Source organism: Dipteris shenzhenensis, chromosome 2 (genome assembly GCF_047967505.1).
Source record: "Dipteris shenzhenensis isolate YYH24624 ecotype China chromosome 2, Dip_SZ_1.0, whole genome shotgun sequence".
NCBI lineage: Eukaryota > Viridiplantae > Streptophyta > Polypodiopsida > Gleicheniales > Dipteridaceae > Dipteris > Dipteris shenzhenensis.
Genome location: NC_141597.1, coordinates 44,628,837 through 44,656,463, shown reverse-complemented (window position 1 = coordinate 44,656,463; position 27,627 = coordinate 44,628,837). Strand labels below are relative to the sequence as shown.

Below are 27,627 nucleotides of genomic sequence, written 5' to 3'. Positions count from 1 at the left end.
CGTTGTTGAGTTCTTCCTTCCTCTTGGAGAGCATTGATGATACCCTCAAGAGAAGGATTATTATGATACTTGAAGGTAGTGACAAGAGTAGCATAGGTGTCAGGTAAGCTTTTGAGAAGCACAGCAATAGCAATATCTTCGGAGATAGGAGACTTGACTGACGCAAACTGAACCATAAGACTGCGAAGATAATTGACATAAGAGGCTATAGTAGCTCCTTCCTGCATATGTAGATCAAAGAATGAGATCATAAGTGCAATCTTAGAGTTTTTAGATCGGGCTCCAAAAAGGGTATCCAAAGTGATCCATGCTTGGAGGAGCAGACTGTATGTCGGAGATGTGATGAATGTAATCATCTCCAAGGCCGAGCAATATAATAGCATAGGCTTTGTCTTTCTTGGCAGTGACAACTTGCTCAGAAGGACCTTCGGGAGCAACACATTGAACAATGTCCCAAAGACCTTCTTTCATAAGATGGCACTTGATTTTGATCTGCCAAGTATGAAAGTTGGTCCCATTGAATTTGTCGATAGATATGAGAGAATGAGAGGAAGATGCCATGTGGGAAGGTCTTACCTCTTGCTAGGACGCAAGGGCAGTGTCTATTCCCTTACAATATTGCAGAAATAAATGAGAGGAGAGATCCAAGAAGCCGGTTCTCTCACCACTTTATCAAGGCCATAGCATATGACAGCCCATCGAAGCAGGAGGAACCAGCAAAAAAAGGAGAGACTGCTCAGCAAACTGAGAGAGGCAAAGCACAGTACCTTAATCCCAGGCAGAGGTAGAGGTGCAAAAAAGGGCGCAGATCTTCGTGTAGATGAAGCAGATTTCGAACAGCATCTGGAAAAAATCGACCTGTGCAGGTACGGATTCCATACAGTCGTACGACTCCACGGACTGTACGGACAGCTGAGTACTGACGATGTACGGACGACGGCGAGCAGAGTACGGAGTACGGCCGACGTACGGATGTCATGCAGAGTAAGGACGACGTACGGATGTCGTGCAGAGTACGGACGACTGCGCAGAACTGTACGGATAGCAGGAACGGGTGCTAGACTGCGCAGATCTGTCGTGACAGCAGAGTGTTGCGCAGATCTGGCGCTCAGATCTGTGGCTGAGCTGCGCAGATCTGGGGCAGATCTGAAGCGGGATACACACAGATCTGTCGCGCAGATCTGGAGCGCAATGACGGGACAGAAAGAGGGGAAAAGGCGGCCAGCAGAAGCGTAGAAGAGGGCGGTGCAGCTGGCGGGCAGAGACAGAAAAATGGCGCGCAGGTTTTTTTGGGGCAGATGTCGGAGAGAGAGGTAAACTGAAAGGAGAAGACGAAGCTATGGCTGCAGCAGAGTGAGAGGAGAGGAGAGGGGATCTACATGCTTTGATACCATGTTGGAATATGGAAGCAAGAACTAGAACTAGAAACTGGAAATGAAATAACTAGACTGAAAAACAAGAAATACCTTGAGAAGAGTGTAGACAAGACACAAGCTAGACTGATAGATTACAATGATGTGACCCATTGAATATATGGGCCAAAGTACAAGACATAAAGCAAGAGTGTTTATGGGATAATTGTAGAAGTGCCACATGGCACATACTCAAGACATCAAGACTAGACTTAGACTTAGACTTAGACAAATGTAGACTAGGAAATAGTGTGCACTTATCTCCAACAGTACTCTCTCTGGGCTCTCATGTGTCTGTGTATAAGATCATGTCTTTGTCAGTGTATGTTTCCAAGAACCCTCCCGGATCGGCAGAGTGCGCCATTAGAATTCCACATTGTCATTTTCGGTCCACTGTGTGCACTCATCCCATGGGCCTGACACCGTTATAACTCCCCATCTTCCTTCTCCTCCCCCCCATCTTCCTTCTCCTCCCTGTCTCTTCTCTCTCAGATGATCACTTTACCATCCCTGTATGCAGCCCATTTCCGTGCTTCTCTTGCTGCCATTACCCATATCATGCCCTCCCTCCGGTATTCTGTTGTAGGAGAGTGAGATCATCAGCCAAATAGATCTTAGTCCCCTTCAAGGTTGCCCTCATGCTCATGAGGGTGGACTTGTTCAATGCAGTCCCGAGCTTCATCACTAATGGCCTTCCTGGTGCTTTTGCCTTGCCGACCCTCCAATCTGTCTCACAAGTGAGACTGATTCCCCATTTTCATAAACAAGACCTTGGCATCTTCCATTGGGGTGTCTCCCATTGGTAGGCCCCTTAGCAAGACATTTAGTGCCTTGTCGGCCCTTCTCTTTTCCTCCTCTAAAGCTTCAGAGATAAACTCTTTCTTTAGGGATGTTGTGCCTTTTTTAACTACATCATTCCACTCCATCATCTTAGCCTCTCCCTCGCTGATTGTTGTTTAAGTTCAGCATGTGTGCCTTACATTGTTGCTTGCATGGCTGCAATCATCCTTCTTCAGAATGGCATTCTCTGTTTTAAGCTCCTCCATGGCTTTACGATTCCCCTCCGGAGTCACGTTCATGTCCTTCAGTTGTTGCACTTCAATCTCCAAAGCATGTACCTTGTCTTGGAGCTTGGTTTTTCAGATATCCACCCAGCCTTTTATTTCTCCTATTCATCTCGTTTGACCTTTTCCTTTCTCCATTCCTCTTGCATTTTCCCTCCCGCTTTCTTCACCTCAACTAGTGTTTTATCTACATGTGCCTTCTCTGCGAGGAGGGCTACATTTGTAACTTCCAGATTGACTATTTTCTCAATCAATGCGAGGCATATCTTCTAGAGGCTAGTGAGGACATTAGATGTATTAGTTGGAGTTGTCCTAGCTGAGTTTGCTGTCATGGCATTTTCAAGTGCTTGTATCCGCCAAGTATCCTCTACACATCCTCGTAGAGGCATTGTGCAAAATCACTTTTTTGTCCCTGTTTGTTTGCAGAAGTGTAATAGTGCATGAAGAGAGAGATTATTCACATATTTACTCCCCTGGGTGGTCTTCAAGCATGTTGGCAATCTTTCTCTGTCCTTCCTTTGTCTTTTCAGTATTCCATTTTGTAGATATGTTGGTGGAGTCTCCTTTGTTGTACTTTCTTGGCCCAGTTCTTGAATTTCTTGTACTTCTTGATATCTCTTGCAGGTTTGCAGCTGGCTGGATCAGAGGTAGAGCAGCGGGCTGAGGCCAGGGAGCAGCCCCAGCAGCCTGTATGGGGGCTGTGGGCAGTTCCTATGGCCTGATTGGGCCTTAGGCGAGCACTGACCGTCACCCCTATGACCTAATGGCGGAGGTAGCACCCATATGGTGGGTCTTTGGCAACAGCAGCCCACGGTGGGCTGGCAGCTACGTGGCACAGTAGAACAGGGGCCTTGTGCAGCGGCGTATGGGCCTGGCACGGCAGCAAGGCAGCCCCACAGTGGCCTTTGAGGTAGCCCGCAAGGACCTGAGGGTCGCAGGAGTGGGCTGGGGCTGAAGGGGCAGCAAGGCAGCCCCGTGGCAGCCTGAGGGGTAGCCCGCAGGGGCCTCAGGCTCACGGGAGGGGGCTAAGAGGGGCACACAGAGAGAGAGAGAGACAGACAGACAGACAGACAGACAGACAGACAGACAGACAGAGGAAGAGAGACAGACAGACAGAGAGAGAGAGAGAGAGAGAGAGAGAGAGAGAGAGAGAGAGCGAAGTATATGGAGCAGATGGAAGTAGAAATCAAGAGGAAGCTGTAGATTAGCTAAGCAGTGCCACATCAAAACGTACCCACATTTGAGGAAAGATGTAGTCCCCCCTTCCCCCCCAATTATCTCTTTTTTAGCCCTTCAATTCTCTTTTTGCCCCTGGGACTACTCCTAGCTAGGCCTCTTTCCCCCTTTTATTACAGTCATCTCTTCCTGTACAATTTCGCCCACAAAATTTCATGCTGTGGCTGTCATATAGGTGCCAGAACAGCAAACTGTTGTTGATCAGCCTGGCAAAAGGTGGGGGGTCCTGCACAATCCTTTCTGGCTACCATGACTGTTCCTCCGGTGATCCCTTCCACTTGATAAGGTTCTCAATATATACCTTATTACGAAGCACTTTTATCTCTAAAACAAGTAATATGTTCGGGAATATAGAGGATATGGCCTTTCTTATTCATCAGGGGCAACTCTGAGAGAACATGCACATTCTGGCCCATGTGTGGTTTCAGCAATGATATGACCTCATGCCACTCCACACCTTCCTCAAGTTCATTTTGATTATTCACGTTTTCATATCCTATCATTGTATGCCTATGTCGTACATCTTGCAAGGCCAATGTGTATGTTAAGACCGCTTCATTTCAGGAAATTCTATATGAGAGAGTTTAAAATCTCTTTAAGCACTGCGATTTTGATTTTACGTGTTTTTTGTGAATAAATGTTAAGAAGTTTAAACATGCAAAAGAAAAGAGGAAAAGTTATTTTGGACAGTTTTTTCAGCATTGTATCTCATGTCGAAGATCGCACTGAAAATTTGGGACCCAGGATAATAAAATTTGCTCCAAGATAAAATTTGTTTTGTGGGTCTTCAAAAGACAGACAAAAGGTGCCTTGTTGGTCTTTGTGAGATTTTGCTCCATTTGAAAGATATGAACTTCCAAAGTGTTACAAAATTATTCTTTTTAATTGTGTTTTAAAAAGAGAAAGGCAAGTCGTCTTGTTGGTTTTTGTGAGATTCTACTCCAATTGGAAGATATGAGCTTCCAAAATGCGTAGATATTTTATAAAATATTTTATCTTAAAATGAGATGCCTTTCTTAAAACATATTTTGGGGAAAGCCTACAATTTCGGAAAAGTGGCAACAGGTTCACATTTGGGAAAAATGGGAATTTTGGCAATTTTTGTCATCTTCTAGAGTTTCACAGTTTTAGAAAGGCCGAAGTGTTTAAGCTCTTATTGAAAGCGTTATAAATGATGAAAAAGACCATTATGTTGGAAAATATATTGTCCCTTGCATATTAAAGCTTCCATTCAGAGCTCCAGCAAGTTGTGCTTTCGCTATGCCATTGATCCTGTTAGGTCTCCCAAAAACATTGATAGATAATTTCATGTAATTTCCCCTCTTTCTAATGTTGCAAGTGCAGCACAAAAAGGAATATTCTGAATCTTTTGGCAGTCCCACACATCTCGTTGGGTCTCCCAAAATCTCAACAGGGCATTTCACATGATTGCATTTCTCTATCCCTTGTGCAAGTTCAAGGAAGAGATGCAAGGCTCTTCTATTGGTTGAGCATAACAATGGAGGAAAGCCCATGTGAGGACAAAACTCATTAGAGAACAAGATGATGTATGATAAGAGCCCTTTTAGGCAAAATGCAAGTAGATAGTATGTGCAAGAATGGGAAGGAATTGTCAGCTGAGCTTGCTCAGTATTTCACCCAGCCAAGACTTGAAGACATACATAAGTGTGGAGATAATTTAGATCCCTGACATTAAAAGCATCTGTCTATTTTCACGTGATGTTTTTTAGAAAAGAGAAAAAAGATCGCATGTAGCCGCAGCCAGGAGAGCAGATTTCATGAGAGAGTGGGACCACGGTTTATTTTTCGCATACACTGCCATAGGGCCTTCGAGGCATTCCCACTCTCTGGATTGGTTACAACAGCCTCACCTTTTGGCTAGTTGATTTTTTAGAGGTTCTCACAGGAATTCATCATATTGTGCTACTTGATAGACTTTTACTTTTTGCAACCAAAAAGAAAGAAAGAAAGCAAGCCCATTGCTGATCCTAAGAACGTGTGCATGCTGATCCTAAGAACGTGTGCATCCAGACACACACACACAGGCATGCAAGCTAACACCATTAAGAAAGCTCAACCAATTATGAGAGCATCTCAATGCTGGTGCTTCTCCCCAAGATACAGCTTAGTTGCCATATGATAAGCATAGTTCATAAGGCATCATGCAAAAACCATTTTTTCTTTTTTGGGGTGGGTAAAGGGTGTGACATGTATACTCACAATGCCTTTAGCATCGTTTTCATGTAGGAACACATTTAAAGAACAAGAGACAAGGGTGTGTGTGTGTGTGTGTGTGTGTGAGAGAGAGAGAGAAGGGTAAGGGGGTACCAGCAAAATACATGCCCACAAGGAGTTGCTGTAGGCCATTGCCTTGGACTCAAGCAAAGTGGGCACTTACTTAAATTCTGTCAACAATGAACAAGATGAAACAACTTTTCAATCCCGTTACCAAAGTAAGAAAAATGCTTGAAATACAATTCTAGATGATAGAGGAACGAATTGTGGTGCTGGAATACTAAATGGCATGTGATTTTACTCAAACAGAACTGTGATGTCAAGCATGAATCTATTACCTTTAACATAGACATTGCAAACAAGATCTATAATAGCACTGACTCTTACCTCTGCTGTAGCTTTGCCACTTGTTGCAGGGTCAAACCAGTTTCCCTTTATTGGATTTGAATCCTCATCCAAGATTGGAACACCTCGAAATCCTATCATTTCATCATGATCTTTATTATCTCTTCAGAAATTATCACAACAATAATATTAAGTTATCCATAGTATACACATTGGAGGCTGGACAATTGCAGTTTTAACGTAGGTTTGAGTACTATTTCTGGGGACCAATCTAAGCCGGTAATAAAATTTTCACACCAAAGGTTTGATCAATTACACCTAGAAACCCCTATGAAAAAATCAAGGCCATGTTGAACCTGTCTTTTATAGTCATATAGCTTTCATGAATGAGCAAGCTTACCTGTTTGCATCAAAGATTGACCAACCGGCTGTGATTCCATCGATGTTCCAAGGACACGGATAACATTTTGTTGTAGCCAGTTGCTCCCAGTTATACAAAGCTGAATTAACAAAAAGATTCCCAGCATGTGGTATCTGTGATCAAGATCAAAACCCAAGTTGACGGTCCTAAATTTCCACATGAGAAGTTTTCAACCTTATGAATTTGGCTTAATTCATGTCAACATGATTTTTAAAGATACAGATCTCTGGAATTAGGATATCCAAATCCTTGAAAAGAGCTCCAATATGGCAACAGGCATAACTACATGATTAGTACCACAGATCTCACTGCACTGACCAGAGTAAACTTCCCCTTTCTACCATGAGACAGGTACTCAAATGTAAATTTGTGAGGTTTTACTAGAGTTAATGTGCCAGAATCTGCTGCAAGGTGCTACACGCCACCAAAATAGGAGACTAGTGTAGGAATCAAATCATCTACTCAAAATAGACAGAAGAGGAAATGTTGAGAAAAGACGTGAAAAGCTTCAAAAAACATAACTCACAAATCCCTGGCAAATTCTCCAGCACATCTACAAATCTATCATTTTCAAAGATACTACAACTTGTCTTTCGTTGTTTTGTTTACTTAGCTTTAAGCACTCTTTTGAAATGCAAATAGCTATATAAAGCTAAAGAAATGACCCTCCACTTCAACGCGAAGGTTGAAAAAATAATACTGTTAAAACTAGCATTGAGTAGCGAACTGTCAGTTGGGTGCAAATGCTCCATACAAGCCTCAAAAGCTCTGTGGAGCACTTGGGGCATGGCAGCTTGGTTGACAAAGGAGCGACATGTTTTCCCCATTGAGATGGTCTCTCCAGCCTACAAGATAGCTGGCTTGAGTGTCACCCAATTAGATATCCAGGGCACAGTCGTTCCCTCTTGCTGGAGACCTCAGCTCTCTCTAGAAGATGGCATCTAGGAGACGGTGGCCAGCATCACTGCCTCGAGCATCCGGCGTAGCACGCTGCAGTTTCGTGATGAGGCAGCAGATTCGGACTGCAGCCACCCTCGTTAAAAAATGGTATGACATCATCTACACCCTGCGGGCCACTTGGGAGCAAGGTAGAGAGGGAACTAGGAAACCCTCAACCCTAAATCTTATACCCATCCGGCACACACACATATGCTAGAAGCACACTGATACATATTTTTAACACTCATGCATGATGCATGGTAAGAAATGTGGAAATACGCACGTCCAACCCATCCGATACAATCAAACTTTGCAAGAACAAGGATCTTACTCACATTAAGGCCAGTGCAAACTATCATACCCATTGGCTTATAAGCAAGCCCTCTTCAATCCCATGGGAAACTAGATTTCATTGATTAGTGAGTTCAAGCGTAGTGGACTTTTGCAAGAATTGTGCATGACGAGCCATTTATGCAAGTGTTATTTGCAGCTGTGGATATTTAACTCACTACTGCATGTTGACCCAAAAAGATGGAGCCTACAGAAGGTGAATACATGGTGGAGGAATATATCCTTTAGGTCAAATAGATAAGAAATCCCTGAGTTCCTTACATTTCCTCTTTGTGGAAGAATAAGGTACTTTCTTTGAGGTTAGGGACAGATTTACATGAGCTCTCTTTAGGAGGATCTTTTAAACATACAGACTGGTAATGATACAGAATGGTAATGATACATGACCCTTGTTTTAGAAAGCCATCATAGTGGGCTTGGAGTTTCGAAACCACTGGTTTCAAAACGAGTTTCGGAGTTTCGGACACGTTTCGGGGCAAACCCGAAACGTCTGTAAAAACGTTTTGTCCATAATAGGGTATTTAAATATATATTTTTTCCCAAAAAAATCAAAACATTCTAGATTATTACCACCAGAGCTCCAATACTTGAAAAAAACTCATGAAACATAGTGCATATGCCATAGACATTGGATATGTCACTGAGTCCTGACTCCTGACTCTTGAGAACTTGGAAGTTAGAACTTGAAATTCGATTCTTGAAAATTGAAACATATTACAATTTACTAATTCTGAAAATGAATCACACAACATTGTACATTCAAGAGGCAGTGGTGAACCGTGACATGATCATATTTCAGAATTCGAAAAGATACATAAATGATGAATCATGGATCATGAATCATATCAATGTATCACATGAGTCATGACAAGTCACAAGAGGTTCAATTTTCAAAGCTGAAATGATGCTAATACTAAATAGATACTCTGGTGTTGCTGGAAAATATAAAAGAGTACATAGCAAAATAAAAAAGTACTGAAGTAGTCAAGACTCAAAATATGAAAGTACTACAAAATAGTCTCTAGAGTCTAGAGTAGCAAAAACAGTCCTCAGTCAAGACTAAATGATCATGCTTCATGACTCATGACTCATGAGTCATCATCCTCCATATCCTCAGCATCCTCCTCTTCCTCCTCATCCTGCTCATCCTCGCTCTCGCTAGCAACGGATGACTCCTCAAATGTGTCATCATTTGCCGGAGGTGGTGCAGCACTACTACTTGCATTTGCCAGAGGTGGTGCAGCACTGGTAGTAGCCCTCTCAGAAGATCGTGTCGCATGAGATGGAGCTGAAATCTCCTTATATAGAATGGAGTAAATGTCTCTCTCCTTCTAAGAAATCTCTGGAACGTCCTTGGTTTTGTTGATGTCGATTTTGTCTAGATTGACTTGTTGTGGCTCAATGGGATTCCCCTTCTGCTCCAACAATCTCAAATTGCAATGACAAAAAACAAGTCTCTCTAACAGTGCAGTAGAGAGACTATTTCTCCTTTTTGTGTGAAAGAGAGCCTAGGTACTACAATTTCTCTCGCACGGGCCAGAACTACAGTCCTGCAGCAAAACCTTCATGGCAATGTGTCTCTGCAATTTGCAAAGAAGTGCAAATATTCAATGAAAGAGACATAGAAAGAGAACAATAGAAGCAGCAACTTTCAGCAAGATATGCTACCAAAAGAGATAAGAACCCTACCAATTCTGGGGTAGAAATGCCATACTTCTCCCACCAAGAAACTGGCTGTAACTGTGTGTCACGAAGCAAAGCAGTTGACTTTCCAAACATAGAGATAATATTGCGGAACATGAGACACAGATCCTCGAGCTTCCTCACAAGATTTACATTACCGTCCACCAATGCAATAATGTACTTTGTCCAACCCTCCTCAAGCTCCTCACACAATGCCGGCTCTCACTCCTCCACAAGGATGCAATATATGTGCGACCCATGGATTGGTCTATGAAACCAGTCCCAACGCTTGTGCCATATCTGCTTAATGTCTTGAATCCTACATAAACGATAAGAGTGTTAGATATCAATGCTCCACTCTCATGTAACTACGCGGGAACCAGCTAACTCTACTTGTAAGCCTCCCATATGAGGAGAAGGCATTTGAGTAGCTCGGTTATCCGGTAGATCCTGGTTTGGACACTAGATGGGGGCCATGTGTGGCCTGATGGCTGGACGGAGTTGGCACACTGCCAACTAGGCTACATGCAAGTGCGGGAAGGCATCCCATGACTGACCGCATTGAGGGTAGACGGAGCATTTCCCGGGGCAGCCCACTCTCGGGTTGCGGGGCCCATTTGGAGTCCCAGATGATCCCGGATGGCTATGGGCCGAGCGAGAACCGTAGGTGAGTTGCTCTATTTTGCGCACCGGTGCTATCGTGTGGTCGGTGGCCTATTTTGGGACCGACCCCCAGTCGACCGTTTTGGGCAGACTGGGTCGGTCACCCAATTGAGCCCAACCTACTATGACTAGTGGCTATATAAGAGCAAGCCCGTGAAGCCCATTTCATCACTGGCTACAGCAACCTTGATTCCTTAGCATCCAGCCTCCGTCCTCTACTGTTTCCAGCTCGCCATCGAAGCTTCTTTCATAGGAGCGCACGGTTGGGAGGCAGCGCCATCTATTGTATCAGTTCCACAGTAATCAAATTTTTTATTCTGCATACTATCTGTTTTCTCTCTTGCGTACGAGATCCTGTTATCTGTTGAGCAAAGATGTTGTATTGTTTTCTTACAAAGAGTTCAAAGGTTAAGGATGCACACGTCTGTGAATCCTCGTACAGATAGTCCGTGCACCCATTGGTGCCCCAAGCCCTGACGTCCATACATCCGTATGTTCCGTACATCCGCACAGACGATTTGTATGGGGATTCATGGATGTGTGCATACGTATGGCTTGCAAATCGATGGACGACGTAGAAATCGAAGGCGGGGGCTCAAGAAACGTCAAAACGGGCATTTTTGGGACTTTTCAACATTTGGGGGTTTTTTGGGGACCCCGAAACGTTTGTTTTATAAGCGAAACGTTTCGGAAACGTTTCATACCCAAAACGAGTTTCGGGCCAACATGCAGAACCTAAAGTGGTATATAGCAACCATCAATACATTTTATTAGGCTTCAAGAGGCCAATCAACTTGCACAAGTTGGTTGGTTTCTAAAATGGTTCTCTTGCAAGAACAAGATGCCAACTTCAAATGCATTATGCTTTGTCATCAATACATAGTCAATCTATCTATGGCCCTCTCTCTTCGTATGTGGTCTCTATTGAAACTTGAAAGGTGGGAGCAAGAAGCAAGAGAGAGAAAAACGTAAACTAGAATAGATAAGATGGAAGACTACAAGTGAGGAGGTGGTTTTATCTAAGTGACAAAACCACACTAACCCAATAATTGTGGTTAGGGCGAAAAGCCTCTAGTGAGGGAAAAGTGCCCCTAACTCACTTATGGATTACATTGGTCACTACCTAGAATATGCCAATAATTCTAACACCCCCCTGCCGTGCCAATGTGATGTACAAGGAAGTGATCAATCACCAAAAGGAGATAAGTTCAAGGCACTGCGAAATGCCTCAAACTTCTCACGTGAAAGTGCTTTGGTAAAGATGTCTGCAACATTGTCATGTGTTGACACATAGATCATACTGATCTCCCCTGCATGCAACTTCTCTCTTACATAATGATAATGAACCTCAATGTGTTTCGTGCGAGCATAAAACATAGGATTCTTTGCCACTGCTATAGCACTCTGACTATCAGTGAGAATTGGAGAAGGACCCTCCAATAAGAGATGAAGATCAGCAAACAAATGACGCAGCCAAACACATTCAACTGTTGTTGTGAAAGCTGTCCTATACTCAACTTCACACGAGGAAGTAGCCACAGTAGATTGTTTCTTGCTCAACCAAGAAATGCAAGCTTTACCCAAAAAGAAACAATTACCACTTGTGGACTGCCTAGTGTCATAGTCTCCAGCTCAATCTCAGTCACTATAAGCATGCATCTGCAAGTCACCCCCCCTGGGAAACATCAAGCCATAAGACTTTGTGCCTTGCAAATAACAGAAGATGCGTTTTACACCTTGTCCACCTAAGATACTGCATACTGAATATTGGATAGTGTATTGCACAAATAACTAAGGCATCCAATAGCCTAGCTGTAAAGTGAGGCATCCACTGATTTACCTGCATCATACATAGTAAGCTTCAGCCCTGGCTCCATGGGAGTGGCTATAGGCTTGCAATCTTGCATGTTGAACCTGTAAGAAAACAATACAACGTCTGTGCTCAACAAATTACAGGATCTCGTACGCAAGAGAGAAAACAAATAGTATGGAGAATCAAAAATTTGATTACTCTAGAACTGATACAATAGATGGCGCTACCTCCCAACCGTGCGCTCCTATGAAAGAAGCTTCGATGGCGAGCTGGAAACAATAGAGGACGGAGGCTGGATGCTAAGGAATCAGGGTTGTTGTAGCCAGTGATGAAATGGGCTTCACGGGCTTGCTCTTATATAGCCACTAGTCGTAGTCGGTTAGACCCAATGTGGTGACCGATCCAATCCGCCTAAAACGGTCGACTGGGGGTCGGTCCCGAAATAGGCCGCCGACCACATGACAGAACCGGTGCACAAAATAGAGCAACAAACCTATGGTCACCATTCGGCCCATAGCCATCCGGGATCATCTGGGACTCCAAACGGGCCCCGCAACCCGAGAGTGGGCTGCCCCGAAAAATGCTCCGTCTACCCTCAATGCGGTCAGTCATGGGATGCCTTCCCGCACTTGCATGTAGCCTAGTTGGCAGTGTGCCAACTCCGTCCAGTCATCAGGCCACACATGGCCCCGATCTGGTGTCCAAACCAAGACCTACCGGATAACCGAGCTACTCAAATACCTCCTCCTCATATGGGGGGCTTACAAGTAGAGTTAGCTGGTTCCCGCGTAGTTACATGAGAGTGGAGCATTGATATCTAACACCCCCCCTCAATGTCCACCCACAAGTAAACTTACTTTTTCGGTCCAATGCCAAGTCGATGAAGATGCCTCTCCAGCAAGTCTCTTCCAAGAGCCTTTGTGAAGATGTCCGCAACATTCTCTGTAGTCGGATAGTACACCAAGTCGACCTCTCAATCCATGATGAGCTCGTGTACAAAGTGATATTGAATCTCAATGTGTTTTGTGCGAGCGTGGAACACAGGGTTCTTTGCAATCGCCATGCAGCTCTGATTGTCACATGATAACTACGTAGGCTTGTTCTGCACTGCACCCATGTCCCCCAGAATCCTCCTCAACCACACTGTCTCAAAAGAAGCAAAGCATGATGATTTGTACTCAGCCTCGATAGAAGAAAGAGCAACTGTGGGTTGCTTCTTGCTGACCCATGACACAGCTCCAAATATCCAAGTGAGAAACAATAACTTGTCACTGATCTGCTATCCACGTCTCCTGCCCAATCCGTTGCCCTTGGTATAGGTGATGCCATAATCAAGTGTGCCTTTGATGTATTTCAGCACTCGCATCCCTACCCTTCAATGGTTCTCCCGGAGCTTATTGGAAAACCTACTTAGTACACCAGTCGCAAAGCTGATGCCCCGCCGTGTGTTGCACAAGTAAATCAAACTGCCCACAAGCCTTCTGTACTTCGCTTCGTCCACCAGTGGTGATGAATCCTCGTTTGAGAGCTTCACGTCAACCTCCATAGGGGTACCAACTGTCTTGCACTCAGTCATGCCAAATGCCTTCAGTATCTCTCCACCATACTTCAGCTGTAAAATGAAGATCTGTTTCGGCTCTTGCCAAACTTCAATCCCCAACAAACAGAAATGCATCAGTTCGAGGTCTGTCATTTCAAACTCTCTTCCTAGCAGATACTTTGTCTGCGAGATCTTCTCTTCATGGTTCCCTGTTATGACAAGGTCGTCCACATAAAGGACCACGATCATACACATGTCTCCTTCTCTGAAGATATACAAATTTACATCTGATGGGCTCCTCCTGAACCCGTTTTGCAGAAAGTAGGCATCAATTCGCTGGTACCACGCTCGTGGGACCTGTTTCAGCCCGTAAAGTGCCTTCTTTAGTTTACAGACTTTACCTTCTGAACCGGGGATCACAAAACCTGGTGGTTGTTCCACGTATACCTCCTCCTTGAGATCCCCATTTAGAAAGGCGGATTTTACATCCATTTGAAACATGGGCCAACTTCCCTGGGCAGCTAAAGCCAAAACACTGCGAATTGTGGTTAGTCGAGCTGTGGGAGCAAAAGTATCCTAATAATCAAATCCATTTACCTGTGCAAATCCTTTTGCCACGAGCCAAGCCTTGTACTTATCCAACGTGTCGTCGGACTTGTACTTGGTCTTGTATACCCACTTGGTGCCGATTACCTTGCGTTTTGGTGGACGATCCACAAGGTCCCAAGTGTTGTTCTTCATTATGGAGCCATACTCCGACTGCATAACCTCCATCCACCTATCATTACCCTGTGCCTCTTCAAGACACTTGGGTTCATCAGCACGGATTACTTCTATCATCAAAGCATAGTTAACCAAGTATTCCTGCGCTCTTCTTTGCTCCTCTAATCTCTTGGACTGACGGTGTTCAAATGGTTCCTCCTCAATGGCTGGAGGTTCTCTGCCGTCCAAAAGCTGCTTTACCCACTTCGGGAATAGCTTTTGCCATTGTGGTTCTGCAAGCTCTTCTTCATCTTCTTTATCTTGAATCCTCCCAAGCACCATTGGGAGAGTTCAGTCTGCTGTTGGTGGTGGTACTGAATGAATATCCTAGTTCTGGTTGTCTGGGAAGGAAGCATCCTCCTCCAATTGATGCGACTGATCTAAGAAGACCACGTCGCGACTTACTATTACCTTCTTGGTAACAGGGTTATAGAGGCGGTAACCCTTCGCCTCTTCACTGTAGCCCAAGAAAATACACTTCCGGCTCTTCGGTTCCCATTTGGTCTTGTTAGCATCAGGGACATGCACAAAACAGTCACATCCAAAAACTCTGAAATGTGCAGCTGAAGGTTTCTTTACCAGAAAAGGCCTGCAGTGGAGTCATCCCGTTCACAGCTTTCGTGTAGCTACGATTCAGAATGTAAACTGCGGTGTTACATGCTTCAACCTAGAAAGTCTTTGGCAAATCTTTCCCTTTCATCATACTCCTGCCCATTTCACAGATGACACGCATCTTGCGTTTTGCTGCTCCATTTTGCTGTGATGTATGTGGCGGGGGTTTCTGCCTCTTGATCCCGTGACTTTTACAGTAACTCTCGAATTCAGTTGATGTGAACTCTCCACCTCTGTCTAATCTCAATTTCTTCACCTTCTTCCCCGTTTCTTTCTCGACCATTACATGTCATTCCTTGAACTTACTAAAAGCCTCATCTTTAGTCTTCAGGAAGTATATCCATATCCTTCTACTGTAGTCGTCGATCAGCGTCATGAAGTAGTAGGAACCACCCAAAGCTTCCGTCTCCATCTTTCCGCAGAGGTCCGTGTGAACGAGCTCTAGAGGAGCCTTTGCCCTGCTAGCCTCTTTAGGAAAGGGCTGCCGATGCTGCTTGCCCATCATGCAAGCTTCACATACATCAGGCAGATATGAAATTTCTGATAGGTCTGCAATCATTCCACTTTTATGCATCTCCTTCAAAGAACTAAGGTTTAGATGACCAAACCTCTCATGCCACAGCTTAGTGTTCTTCACATCGGCTCGAGTACTGAAAGCTGAGAGTTCGTAGATGTTGTTGCGCCGTGTACCTTTACCAACGACCTTTCCTTGAAGATCCAGGATCTGTGTACCATTCTTATCGAATTGAACTTTGAGGTCCCGATCCGTGATCACAGAAACGGACAACAAGTTCCTCTTGATATTTGGCACATAAAGAACATCAGACAACTGTTTTACAACTCCATCTAACTTGAGAGCAATCGTACGTTTTCCTTTTGCTGGACATTTTGCATCATTGCCTACTGCTACTAGGATGTCATTCCCCACCGACTGTAGAGAGGTATACCAATCCTTCCGACTGGTCATGTGGCACAATGCACCACTGTCAATGATCCAAGGTTCATTCGCAAGTACATGAACTGCCTCCATGCAAATCTCCTCAATTGCTACGAACAGCTCTACTGGCGCTTCCTGCGTGCTGTTGCTGGACTCTTTCTTTACTCCGTTCTTCTCATCTACAATCTTCTTTCGGCACTCATTCTGCTTGTGCCCTGCCTTGTTGCAATAGAAGCACTTGATCTTCCTCTCTCTCTTTTTATCATCAGAAGAAGATGGGTTACCAGAGTCCTTACCCTTACCTTTCTTTGATCCAGCATAGAAAGCCGAAACTTCTCCAATCCTCGTCTTTTGATGCATCTCCTCCTCCAGAAGCATCGCACTGAAATCCTCAAAGTTGAGGGGCGGATTTCTGTTCTGCGTATTCAGCGCCGTAACAAGACCGTCGTACTTTGGTAGGAGAATCCGTATATACCTTCATGCTAGATTCTCGCTGGTGATGGTGATGCCAATCGCAGTCATCTAATCGCGCAGATTCTTCACCCTGGTGATGAACTTCTCTGCTGCTTCAGACTCAGACAATTTCTCGTTCGCGAGTTGAGTCTCCAGATTATGAATCCGCGTCTGATTCATGGTCTCGTACTGAGTTTTCAAGACCGTCCATGCCTCCTCTGCTGTGGTGACATGTTAAATTAACACCATGACGGAATCACTTACACTACAGACAATAGAACACAGCGCATCTGCATTTCTTCTTATCCACGCGAGAATCTCATCTGCAATTGGTACTATCTGTTGTCCTGCATTGGCTGGATCCGGTCTCGCAACCAGCCTCACGTACACCCCAGTAGTAGTGTCCCAAAGCTCATATGCGCTTAGGATGGTCTTCATCTTGAACTTCCAGAGTGGATAGTTAGACCCGTCCAACTTTCCGCTTTTGCCGAACGGTGGGATTTGCAGTCTTGCGGGCTGAGCCATCTCTCACAATCTGCTCGCAAACAGAAACACACTACCAAATCTTCTTGCTAGAGTCCAGGCTCTGATACCATGTAAGAAAACAATACAACATCTGTGCTCAACACATAACAGGATCTCGTACGCAAGAGAGAAAACAGATAGTATGCAGGATAAAAAATTTGATTACTGTAGAACTGATACAATAGATGGCGCTGCCTCCCAACCGTGCGCTCCTGTGAAAGAAGCTTCGATGGCGAGCTGGAAACAGTAGAGGACGGAGGCTGGATGCTAAGGAATCAGGGTTGCTGTAGCCAGTGATGAAATGGGCTTCACGGGCTTGCTCTTATATAGCCACTAGTCGTAGTCGGTTAGAGCCAATGTGGTGACCGACCTAGTCTGCCCAAAACGGTCGACTGCTGGGGATCGGTCCCGAAATAGGCCACCGACCACATGATAGAACCAGTGCGCAAAATAGAGCAATTGTCCTATGGTCATCGTTCGGTCCACAACCATCCGGGATCATCTGGGACTCCAAACGGGCCCCGCAACCCGAGAGTGGGCTGCCTCGAGAAATGCTCCGTCTACCCTTAATGCAGTCAGTCATGGAATGCCTTCCCGCACTTGCATGTAGCCTAGTTGGCAGTGTACCAACTCCGTCCAGCCATCAGGCCACACATGGCCCCCATCTGGTGTCCAAACCAGGACCTACCGGATAACCGAGCTACTCAAATGCCTTCTCCTCATATGGGAGGCTTACAAGTAGAGTTAGCTAGTTCCCGCATAGTTACATGAGAGTGGAGCATTGATATCTAACAGAACCTATCCAAGAGCTTTTGCACATACTTGGATTGAGACATAACAATGCCACACTTGTCTTGTATGAACTAGATCCCAAATAGAAATTTAACATGCCCAAATCTGTCATGTCAAATTCAGCTTTCAATTCAGCCTTGAAATCTGCAATTATTTTCTCATTTGACCTTGTGAGCAGCATGTCATCTACATAAAGGATGATGATCAAAATATCCCCCCCATCCTTCTTGTATGAACTGGATCCCAAATAGAAATTTAACATGCCCAAATCTGTCATGTCGAATTCAGCTTTCAATTCAGCCTTGAAATCTGCAATTATTTCCTCATTTGACCCTGTGAGCAGCATGTCATCTACATAAAGAATGATGACCAAAATATCCCCGCCATCCTTCTTGATGTAGAGGGTGCTTTCAGTGGGACTATTGTGTAACCCCTTACTTGCCACCAAGAAGGCATCAATCTTGGCATACCATGCATGTGGGGCTTGTTTAAGCCCATATAAGCTTTATTCAACTTGCAAACTTGAAGTGCATTGCCTGAAAGTTCAAAGCCAGGAGGTTGTTTGATATAAACCTCTCCCTGCAAGTCCCCATTAACGCCTGTTTTTATGTCCAACTAATGGACATTCCAAACAAAATTTGCAGCCATGGCAATAACTGACCTGCTAGTGGTCATCCGGGATGTAGGAGCAAAAGTCTCCTCATAATCTATGCCCATAGCCTTTGGCAACCAGCCATGCCTTGTACCTTTCAATGGACCCATCTCGCTTCCTTTTCACTTTGAAAACCCATTTGGTACCAATGGCATGTTTCCCTAGTGGAAAATCCACAACATCCCAAGTCTGATTTTCCTCAATGGACTGCAATTCATTGTGCATGGCATTCATTTAGTTCACATTATCCTTGGCTTCTTCAAAAGTGTCAGGTTCTTCTTCATCAAGAAGAGTACCTGCATAAGCTGACTCAACAGAAAGAGCCCGCCCTGCATGCCTTACTGCACTACGAGTCCTACCAAGCAAAGGTGCCTCAAGTCTACTCTCCCTGAGAGTCTGTAGCAACCAATTCGGTACTGTTTTTGCTGCATGTATCTCTTAAATCTCTTGCCTGACAACATCATCCACTGCCTAGGGAGGAACAAATCAGCATGTGGCTGAATCAAGGCATGTGGAACAGGTGGAGGTTGCTATAAATTCTGATTTTCAGCATGAGTCTCAGCTGTGGGGAACCAAAAGCTATAGGAAGCATACCCTCAAAACATCATCTGAAGAAGCTAAAATAGTGAATTCGGCATGTGTATGAGCTGAATTGTATGAAGAAATAACATATCTACTCACAAAAATCTTGCATGTGGCAGGATTGTAGAGACGATAGCCTTTGCTTTGTGCAATATACCCAACAAAGATACACTTTAGTGCCTTATCTGACAACTTATGTTGAACTCCACAGGCACGTGGGCTCCACAGGCACGTGGGCATATGCAACACATCCAAAAACACAAAAGTGATCCACTGAAGGCTTCCTCCCATGCCAAGCCTCATAGGGAGTGATTGTCTTCAAAGCCTTTGTGGAAGCCCGATGCAAAACATAATTGGCACAGATAAGGCCTTCTAGCCAAAATCTGTGAGGCAACTTCTTGCTTGTGAGCATGCATCTATCCATCTCCATGAGAGTTCGATTTTTCCGCCCAGCTTTGCCATTTTGCTGAAAGGTAAGCCTCACTGTAAGCTTATGTGTGATGCCTTTCTCCTGCAAAAATGCCTCAAATTCATGAGACATATACTCCCCCCCTCTGTCAGTGCGAAGTGTCTGCACCTTGAGTCCTGTCTCATTTTCAACCATGGCCACAAAGTGTTTGAAATGCATAAACACATCTGATTTTTTCTTCAAGCCATACACTCAAGTATAATTTGTGTAATCATCTATAAATGTAACATAATACAGATAACCACCAAAAGCAGGTGTCCTCATGGGACTGCAAACATCACTATGTATGAGCTAATTTGCAAGTAGCTCGTACTGCACCATCCTTTTTAAAGGGAATCTATGCATCTTACTAAGGATGCATCCCTCATAGGCATGAGGAGGTGATTCCAAAGGAGGCAATGCATCAACCATAGCATGCTTCTAAAGTGTCATCAAGCTGACATAGCTCATGTGCCCATATCTGGCATGCCATAACTCCGCATTCTGCATGGCAGCAGTGGGAGTGCTTACTGCAAGTGCAAGATCGGATCTTTTTCCTAAATATTAAGCTGAAAAAAACCCTAACACAAAGTGCCAGACAACATCAAAGCATAATCATTCTCTTTGTTTTGGACTGTACTTTTAGCATCATCAAAGATAACCTAAAATCCTCCTCAATTGAGAGAGGACACTGAAAGTAAATTCTTCTTTATACCTGGCAGATAAAGAACATCAGTAATTCTGTACTCTGTGCCATCCGTGGAGGTAAGTATAATGTCACCCACTCCATACACTGAATAAGAAGAATTGTTTGCACATGTCACCTTCTTTTTAGCAGGTGGTGCATGCAGAGATGCAAAAAGACTCTTCCTTGAGGTGATGTGCTTGGAGGCACCACTATCAAAATACTATGTGTTCAGCGTCTCATTGACACTGAAAGAACATGCATCCTTCGAAGGGTCATAGCTACAAGTCGAGAAAGCATACGAGTCACCCTCAAGAGTGGCTGTAGTATCTGGACCAGCCACTGGAAAATCTGAAATGCAAGACAAAAAGGCATAATCCTCTTCCACAAAGTTGGCTGTAACATCCCCTCCTTCATGTGCATTAGGAGCTGATGCATCTGAGAGAGCCAAACCCGAATCCTTTTTCTTCTCCTCTTCAATTCTCTTCTTGCATTCACCAATGTAGTGACCTGGCTTCTTGCAATAGTGACAAATGCCCTTCCTCTTTGGCTTCTCTGCATCATCTTTAGCCTTATGAGAGGGCTGTCCGGAATCAGCTTTATGCTGATGTGTGGGCTGATTTCCATGTTGTTTTTGCTGCCCTTTCCCTTTGGGCCTGAACTTTGAAAGCATGGCATGCTCGCCAGCCCGTGTGGCCATGTTCTTTCTTGTTTGCTCTTCCTGCAACAAGAGTCCTACCAGCTCGTGAAAAGAAAGAGGATTGCTACCCCTCCTCAATGACAATTCAGCGAGGTATGGAAACCGAGATAGGACTCAGGAAGAGAATTCAAAGTGGTGGTAATCATCTCTGAATCAGGAATTATCTCATCTATATTCAGCAATTGTTCCCTCAAATCCTGAAGCTTGGTGAGATGAGCATTCATGGAATCACCCTCATCCATGTGTGTATGAGATAGCTCTCTCTTCAGGAATGAGACTCGGGCATCATTTCTTGCTGCAAAAATGCTCTCTAAAATATCCCAAGCTGCCTTCGAGGTCTTGCATGACCGAATGTGAGGAATGATAAACCTTTTGACAGAAAGGGAAATGACTGAAAGAGCTTGTGCATCACGTGAATCCCACCTTTTCTGTTATGTTATGGGAGCCACCAAAGTAGCAACTGCTGCTCCTACCACTTGTCCAGCACCTTGACCTCTACCCCTGCATGGTATTAGAGCCCCCTTGCCTTTCGTTGAGGCATCGAGATCCTTGTGAGATATTTTTCTGTTGTAAGAGAGTCCCATCTTTCTTATCTCTATGTGAGAGAGATTGGGAGAGTATAAGGAGTGATCTCTACTCCTTTGAAAGACAGAGAGAGAGAGGTTATTGGCCGTGTCTTGATAATCTGGACCTTTGGTGGAGATTGATAGCTTCTATAGCACCAATTCCGAGAGCGAGAGAGAGAGAGAGAGAGAGACAAAGCATAGAGCAGCCTACTCTAGATCTCCATGCTTAACGACTGAGTCTGAGAATAACCAAGAAACAGTCGGCAGTGCCTTCTCCAACCCAACAGCCATTGCCCTCTGAAGCAGAGACACAAACTCCAGTGGCACTATCTCCATCGGCCAGCAACATAGCAGCTGCTGTAGGAGTGACAGGATTAGCCACAGTTTCTGGCCTTGTCTCATCATCTCCATTGACATAATTCCATAGATGTCTGTCAACTAGAATGTTGCGCACCATAAAGCTCCACAAGGAGTAGTTGGTGCCATCCAACTTATCCTCTTGTGTGAGGACTCCAAAGACATCGTTGGGATTGTTCTGAGCCATATCTGCCAGACAACTAAAAAATGCAGCAAACTAGACAAGTGAAATCCCTTCCTAGAATGTAAGATGCACAACCAAAGTCTGCAAATAAATCTGCCCAAAATGACAATTGCTGTCACAGCCTATCAAAGGCTTAAAATGCACCAAAATGCTCTACAAATGCCCAAAATCTGCAAAATCTGTTTGCCAAAAATAGCAAATGTCTGCAATGAAACTCAAACTGGGTCCAAAACTGCTTGCGAAGCTCCCAAATAATCTGTCCACTGCCAAATTGCATCCAAAATGCAAAAGCCCCAAATTCCTGCAAGAAATTGCAACTCACAATGGCTATCTGCAAAGTGCACCTGTAAGAATCACCTGCAAGATTCACCTGCAAGGAAAACAAACGTGCAAAGTACATACGCCTGCAAGATGTACGGACAATATTGCGAAAGTATGGCCTATACGGCGAAATCCGTACGGATGTACGGACAAGGTCTGCACTAATGGCAACTGACGAAAGCTATACGGATGATGGGAGTTGTACGGATGGTGACTGTATGGACGAGCTGCAGCTAGTACTGCGTATGGACTCCACAAATCTAGGACAACAGACTAGAGCATGTTGAAGCGTACGGAAGCGTCAGCGTTGTACGGACTGTCAGGGACGTACCTATTTGTATAGACTGATGCACGTTGTATGGAGCTTACACGTGCGACGCTTGTACAAACGAGGACCACATGTTGTACGGCAAGAGCTGCGCAGTACGGATGGCACCTAAAATCCATACAGCCATACAAGCTGTACGGATGAGCTCGTACGGAATGTGGTACGGGGACGACCAACAGCAGCAGGAGCACGAGCAGTGAACGGAAGGAGCTTGGGCAGCAAGAAGCAAGAGAGAGCAAAACGTTGAACTAGAATAGATAAGATGGAAGACTACAAGTGAGGAGGTGGCTTTGTCCAAGTGACAAAACTACACTAACCCACTAGCTGTGGTTAGGGGAAAAAACCTCTAGTGAGGGAAAAGTGCCCCTAACTCACTTATGAATTACATTGGTCATTGTCTAGAATATGTCAATAGTTCTAACAATCTCTAGGAGGTAGCTCGTCGTCTTCCAAGTGCCATCATCATTCCAGTGATCTATCTCCCCAAGTCGAAGACTCGAAAGGAGATATCACTACGGTCCTCATGTGTGAGTCAATTCGAGGGCAAGTCCGTCGTGTCGTGTTCTCCGGGTCTCGAGTGTGTCGTCTCTTGCATTGGCTCTAGTACAAGTCGTGGGGTGGAAGAAGTCTATGACAGCCCTCTAGCTAGACTCCGATGGGCCCTTCAAGTCTCGCCTCTGCAACCGAAAACAACAAAGATATGTATCCCCGTCATGGTGAAGAAGATCATTGTTTGCAAACCTTATAAATACTTGCTCTCCTTAGCGGTAGACCACCCATTGCCTAGTGACTTTGACTCTGTTGGTTTCATTACTTGTTATTCTTGAGTGACTTGGACTGCTTTTCAAGACTACAATTTTGTCCTGTTTATTGTCATACTTCATGATGGCTCGTTGGCCTTTGGCTTCTATAGGCCTTGGCTGGCCAATGTCTGTGAGCTTGGATGCCCAAGACATTCTTCTTTTCATCTCCTCCACCTCCCTGATGTACTCTTCAGCTTCCATCTCTTCAGGCTCCATCACATCAACCTCCTTACTTCGCTTCAATGAATTCCCTTGACAGCTTGGATTTCTCCTCGACTAATCACCCTCACCGATGACCTTGACATTGAACTTCTTGACCATACACATAAAGTGCAATCCAAATACAATACAAATGTCAACCACTTAAGAAGTTAATGCCAATTGATCCTTCTGAGGTCATGCTATCTCGACTTGAGCATAGCATTCCTTCCCTCTTCACACATCGGCATCCTCGATGACAAGATATTTGAACATTCTCTACATCTAGTACACAGATTACCAAGTCATCTTAGATAGAGGTAAACCATACCATGCAATCAACATCGTGTGTATCTTCCGTTGCATACTTGCATTGTTTCTCAGTCCAGGGTTCTTATTGGTTTGTGCCTTGCATTATCCTCTATCTCCTAAAACAAAACAATACCTTCGATTAGTGCCTTGCATTATCCTCTTTCTCCTAAAACAAAACAATAGTTTCGATTAGTGAGTCACCTGGGCGCAAAACCCCTTTGAAAAGAGAAACATGAAACAATGGGTACACCTCCCTGTGGTAATGCCAATCTATAGGCCACCGTGCCTACTCTTTTTAGAATTAACCACGGCCCACAATATGAGGGTGATAACTTACTACGCTCTCCTACACTCAAAGATTTGGAGTGAAAGATTTATTTTCGTCCCCATACGTGTTAGCTCTATCCATAGCTTGGCAGATGTTAGCTCTCGCAAAGGCAAGCATCTGATGCATCTGAACAATAGAGTTTGTGGCAATAGGCATTTTCTAAGGTATTCCAACCGTAGTCGGATTTGCTGGTCTATTATCATAGTTCAACTCGAAAGGACTCATTCCTGTAGAGGAATGTTTTCTATCATTGTAGGCAAACTCCAACAATGGCAACCACTTATTCAATGTATGTGTTGCCTTAATAATACATATTCCCTCAGAATATCTTCAAAGGTCCGGTTGACTTTCACTGTCTGATTATTCATTTCAGGATGATCCCCACTACTCATCCCCAACTCAGTCCTTATTGCTTCAAACAATGCACTCTAAAAATGACTGGTAAATTTAGCATCCATGTCTGACACTATGGATCTAGGTAATCCATGCAAGTGAAATATATGACTAATAAATGAATCCGCAACTTGTGGAGCACTAATAGACCCCCTAGTTGGAATGAAGTGATCCATCTTGGTAATACGGTCAACCACCACAAGGATAGAGTCATGTCCACCTTCTGTTGTCGGTAGATCAATAATAAAGTTCATGCTTGATAATTCATCCCATGTTGGGATATCAACTGCCACAATAAGCATGTAGCAAAATTCATGAAACAGGCAAAAAGTTACCACATCTATCTACTCCATCATACATGCAAGTACAATGAAGAACCAAGAATCCACAATGTTACACTACTAGGCTCCTTGTCTGATCATCTATATCCTCATCTAAGGAATTAGAATATAATACTTGTTCTCCATATGCAAAAGCCAACACCTTGGTGGTCTCTAGCACCACCAAGTCATTTAGTCTAATTCAAGAATGTCATTCAAATCATTACATTTAATACACGGAGGAAACCACACTCCTTAATTACACTATTAGCACTGAAAAGAAGAGAGATTACACACCAATTCTGATGCATTGAATGTTCGAGGTCCCAAGCACATTGAAGAAGGTACAATGCAAAGTAGAACCATGTGTGACCTCAAAGGCTTGAGCAAACCTAGAGACCTAAATTTAGCCTTAATGAGTCGTGTTGAGAAGCATCGTGTAAAATGTCTTTAAAAAAATAGCACATAGGCCTTTGAACTGCTCGAAGACTTTCAAGGAGGTTAAAGTCCCTTGCAATCAAGATCCTTGAGGTAGAGTAGCATCATGAAGACTCAAGAGGGAGGTAAAATCCTATCTGTTGTGAATAAACTCAAGGGAGGGTAAAGTTCGAGCAATTTCCTAGTAGCATGAAGAGCCTAAAGTTCACCATCCTGGAGGCAAGTTAAGCTCACAATATTACCACCTTCGCTCAATAGACATGCAAATGCCCTCTCCACTAAGAAACCTCAAACTCTCTTGGCCACATCAATTTTACAGGCATTGGTTTGTCTATAGCCCCAAGCCAAATTTACACAATGGGAGTACCCTGAACCCACCTCACCTATATTTCTGCATAGTATCAATGTGTTCCTAGCCTGAGGACCTCTCTCGTTAGATAATAGACTACTCACTACTCAGAGTTGCACATAATCATATGGCTAGCTGCTAGCTAAACATGATTAGCAATGGACATGACACCATCGATAGTACAAAATACAGATAGGTCATCAATTAATCCTTGGGATTAGATAGATTAGAGTGGTAGTAAAAGGCACAAACTTGAGTATTCTGTGTCCAAATAATCTAGACTTGTTCTCATACTACATTGTACTTGACCTTCCTAGGGCTACTTGCTAGCTAACCATGATTAGCTAGGGATGTGACATCACTAATGATACGGAACGCTAGCTAGGCAATCAGTTCCTGTACCTGTTGCCTTGGAGGTGCCTACCTGATTTGGATCCAGATTCCCAAGGTGCATATGCAACCGACCACATCAGAGGTAACAAGAGGCAACTACAGGTGTCCTACAAAGCAATGGCAGGGATTTTACCCTCGCCAATGAAATATATAGATTGTGGCTTTGTAACCACACAGCCATTTCTGGGCAATTGTCGGACAAGTAGAGCTGCACTGAAAGACCTCTCTGGTCACTTTCATTTGAGATGAATTGCAATTGTGTGGTTCTAACTTCCTAATCATGAGTTCAATCAGCATTTGATTTGGCATTTGTGTGTGTGCACTCACATGCAAGAGCTCTCTATGATACAGACTGATACCACATCACATAGCTGGACAGTTTATCAACCTGATCCTTTGCTGAGGCAGCTTTCCCATATAAGCATATCGAATTCCAGCTACTCGTTTAGCAACATGATAATATATACCTGCAGAACCCAAACACTTCTCATTGTACCATCAAGCATTTTCATTACTCGTACTAAACTGGTTGCCATATTACCTGATTTAGACATCTCAAAAAAGGAAATCTTTTCCATAAGAAGACATACCATTAAAGTAGAATAGCATCAAATTTGCACGAGCCACCAAAACAAGAGCTTCCCTGACAGCTGGACGCACCTTCATGAATAACACATTTCTTGTCATTAAACACAACTGCTAGAATCCACCATCAGGCAGTCCCAAAATTCCCAGCGTCCCTTTTTTTGAAATTACTAAATATTTAAAAAAATTTGCCTGCAGGAAGACTATTGAGTAAATCATATATTTAGTTTCCTTTTACTCATCAATGCCAATATGAAGCATACATCATATATCAAAACCTACCACCGGCCATTTCTGAAGTGCTACATTCCACAACCCTTTTAGCCGTTGCAGAGATGATTGTCTGTTCGCTTCATCATGGGCAGAGTTATTTCCAGTTGTCTCTCTTGCTTGAACATCCCCATCAAATGCACTTTCATAAGCTAGCAACATCCCTCTTCCAGCAGCCCTGGAACTGTAAAGTAAAGAAAGTAGCTTTAGAATTCAATGATTATTAAAATATGTTGACCAAAAGCCTTTACTGCAAAGAGATTTGTAGCACTAAGATGCCCAGACAACTTGTGAAATGCATTAGGTCAACCACACAAAAGATACAAGGTCACCTATTCAGTAGAAGTCCCTGCCTGGCATTCCAATATTTCTCGAACCTGAACTACAGGCGTACCTGACTCGCTCAGCAAGGTAAGGAAGAACTGTTTGAAGAAGTACGAGTAAAGTGCGCCTGGCTGGGTTCAAAGGTAGCCCAGATTGACCTGCCACCTGTGCATCCAAGACTACATAAGATTCGCATCCAACCTTACATCACTGTCATGCCAATAAGTTGGAGTCACATGACAACATTTGTTGAAATCTTTCCCTCTCCCCCATTCATTCCAATCTTGGCCCTAACTATCAATGACATT

The 27,627-nt window shown here is 44.0% G+C and overlaps 1 protein-coding gene and 1 pseudogene across 2 annotated transcripts in view; both read right to left on the bottom strand.

Moving 5' to 3' along the window:
• Nucleotides 1-27,627, bottom strand: part of LOC147904818 (peroxisome biogenesis factor 10-like) — a 96,180-nt gene that overhangs the window by 32,880 nt on the left and 35,673 nt on the right. For both annotated transcript variants that reach the window (XM_087395614.1, XM_087395623.1), the window contains exons 5-11: nucleotides 27,390-27,484; nucleotides 27,008-27,179; nucleotides 26,731-26,800; nucleotides 26,529-26,607; nucleotides 6,693-6,826; nucleotides 6,335-6,426; nucleotides 6,041-6,117 (exon numbers count right to left, since the gene is read on the bottom strand). In XM_087395614.1, the coding sequence (XP_087251740.1) occupies nucleotides 6,041-6,117; nucleotides 6,335-6,426; nucleotides 6,693-6,826; nucleotides 26,529-26,607; nucleotides 26,731-26,800; nucleotides 27,008-27,179; nucleotides 27,390-27,484 (719 nt within the window). The remainder of the gene's footprint in view (nucleotides 1-6,040; nucleotides 6,118-6,334; nucleotides 6,427-6,692; nucleotides 6,827-26,528; nucleotides 26,608-26,730; nucleotides 26,801-27,007; nucleotides 27,180-27,389; nucleotides 27,485-27,627) is intronic.
• On the bottom strand, nucleotides 9,092-21,873 carry LOC147904819 (uncharacterized; annotated as a pseudogene).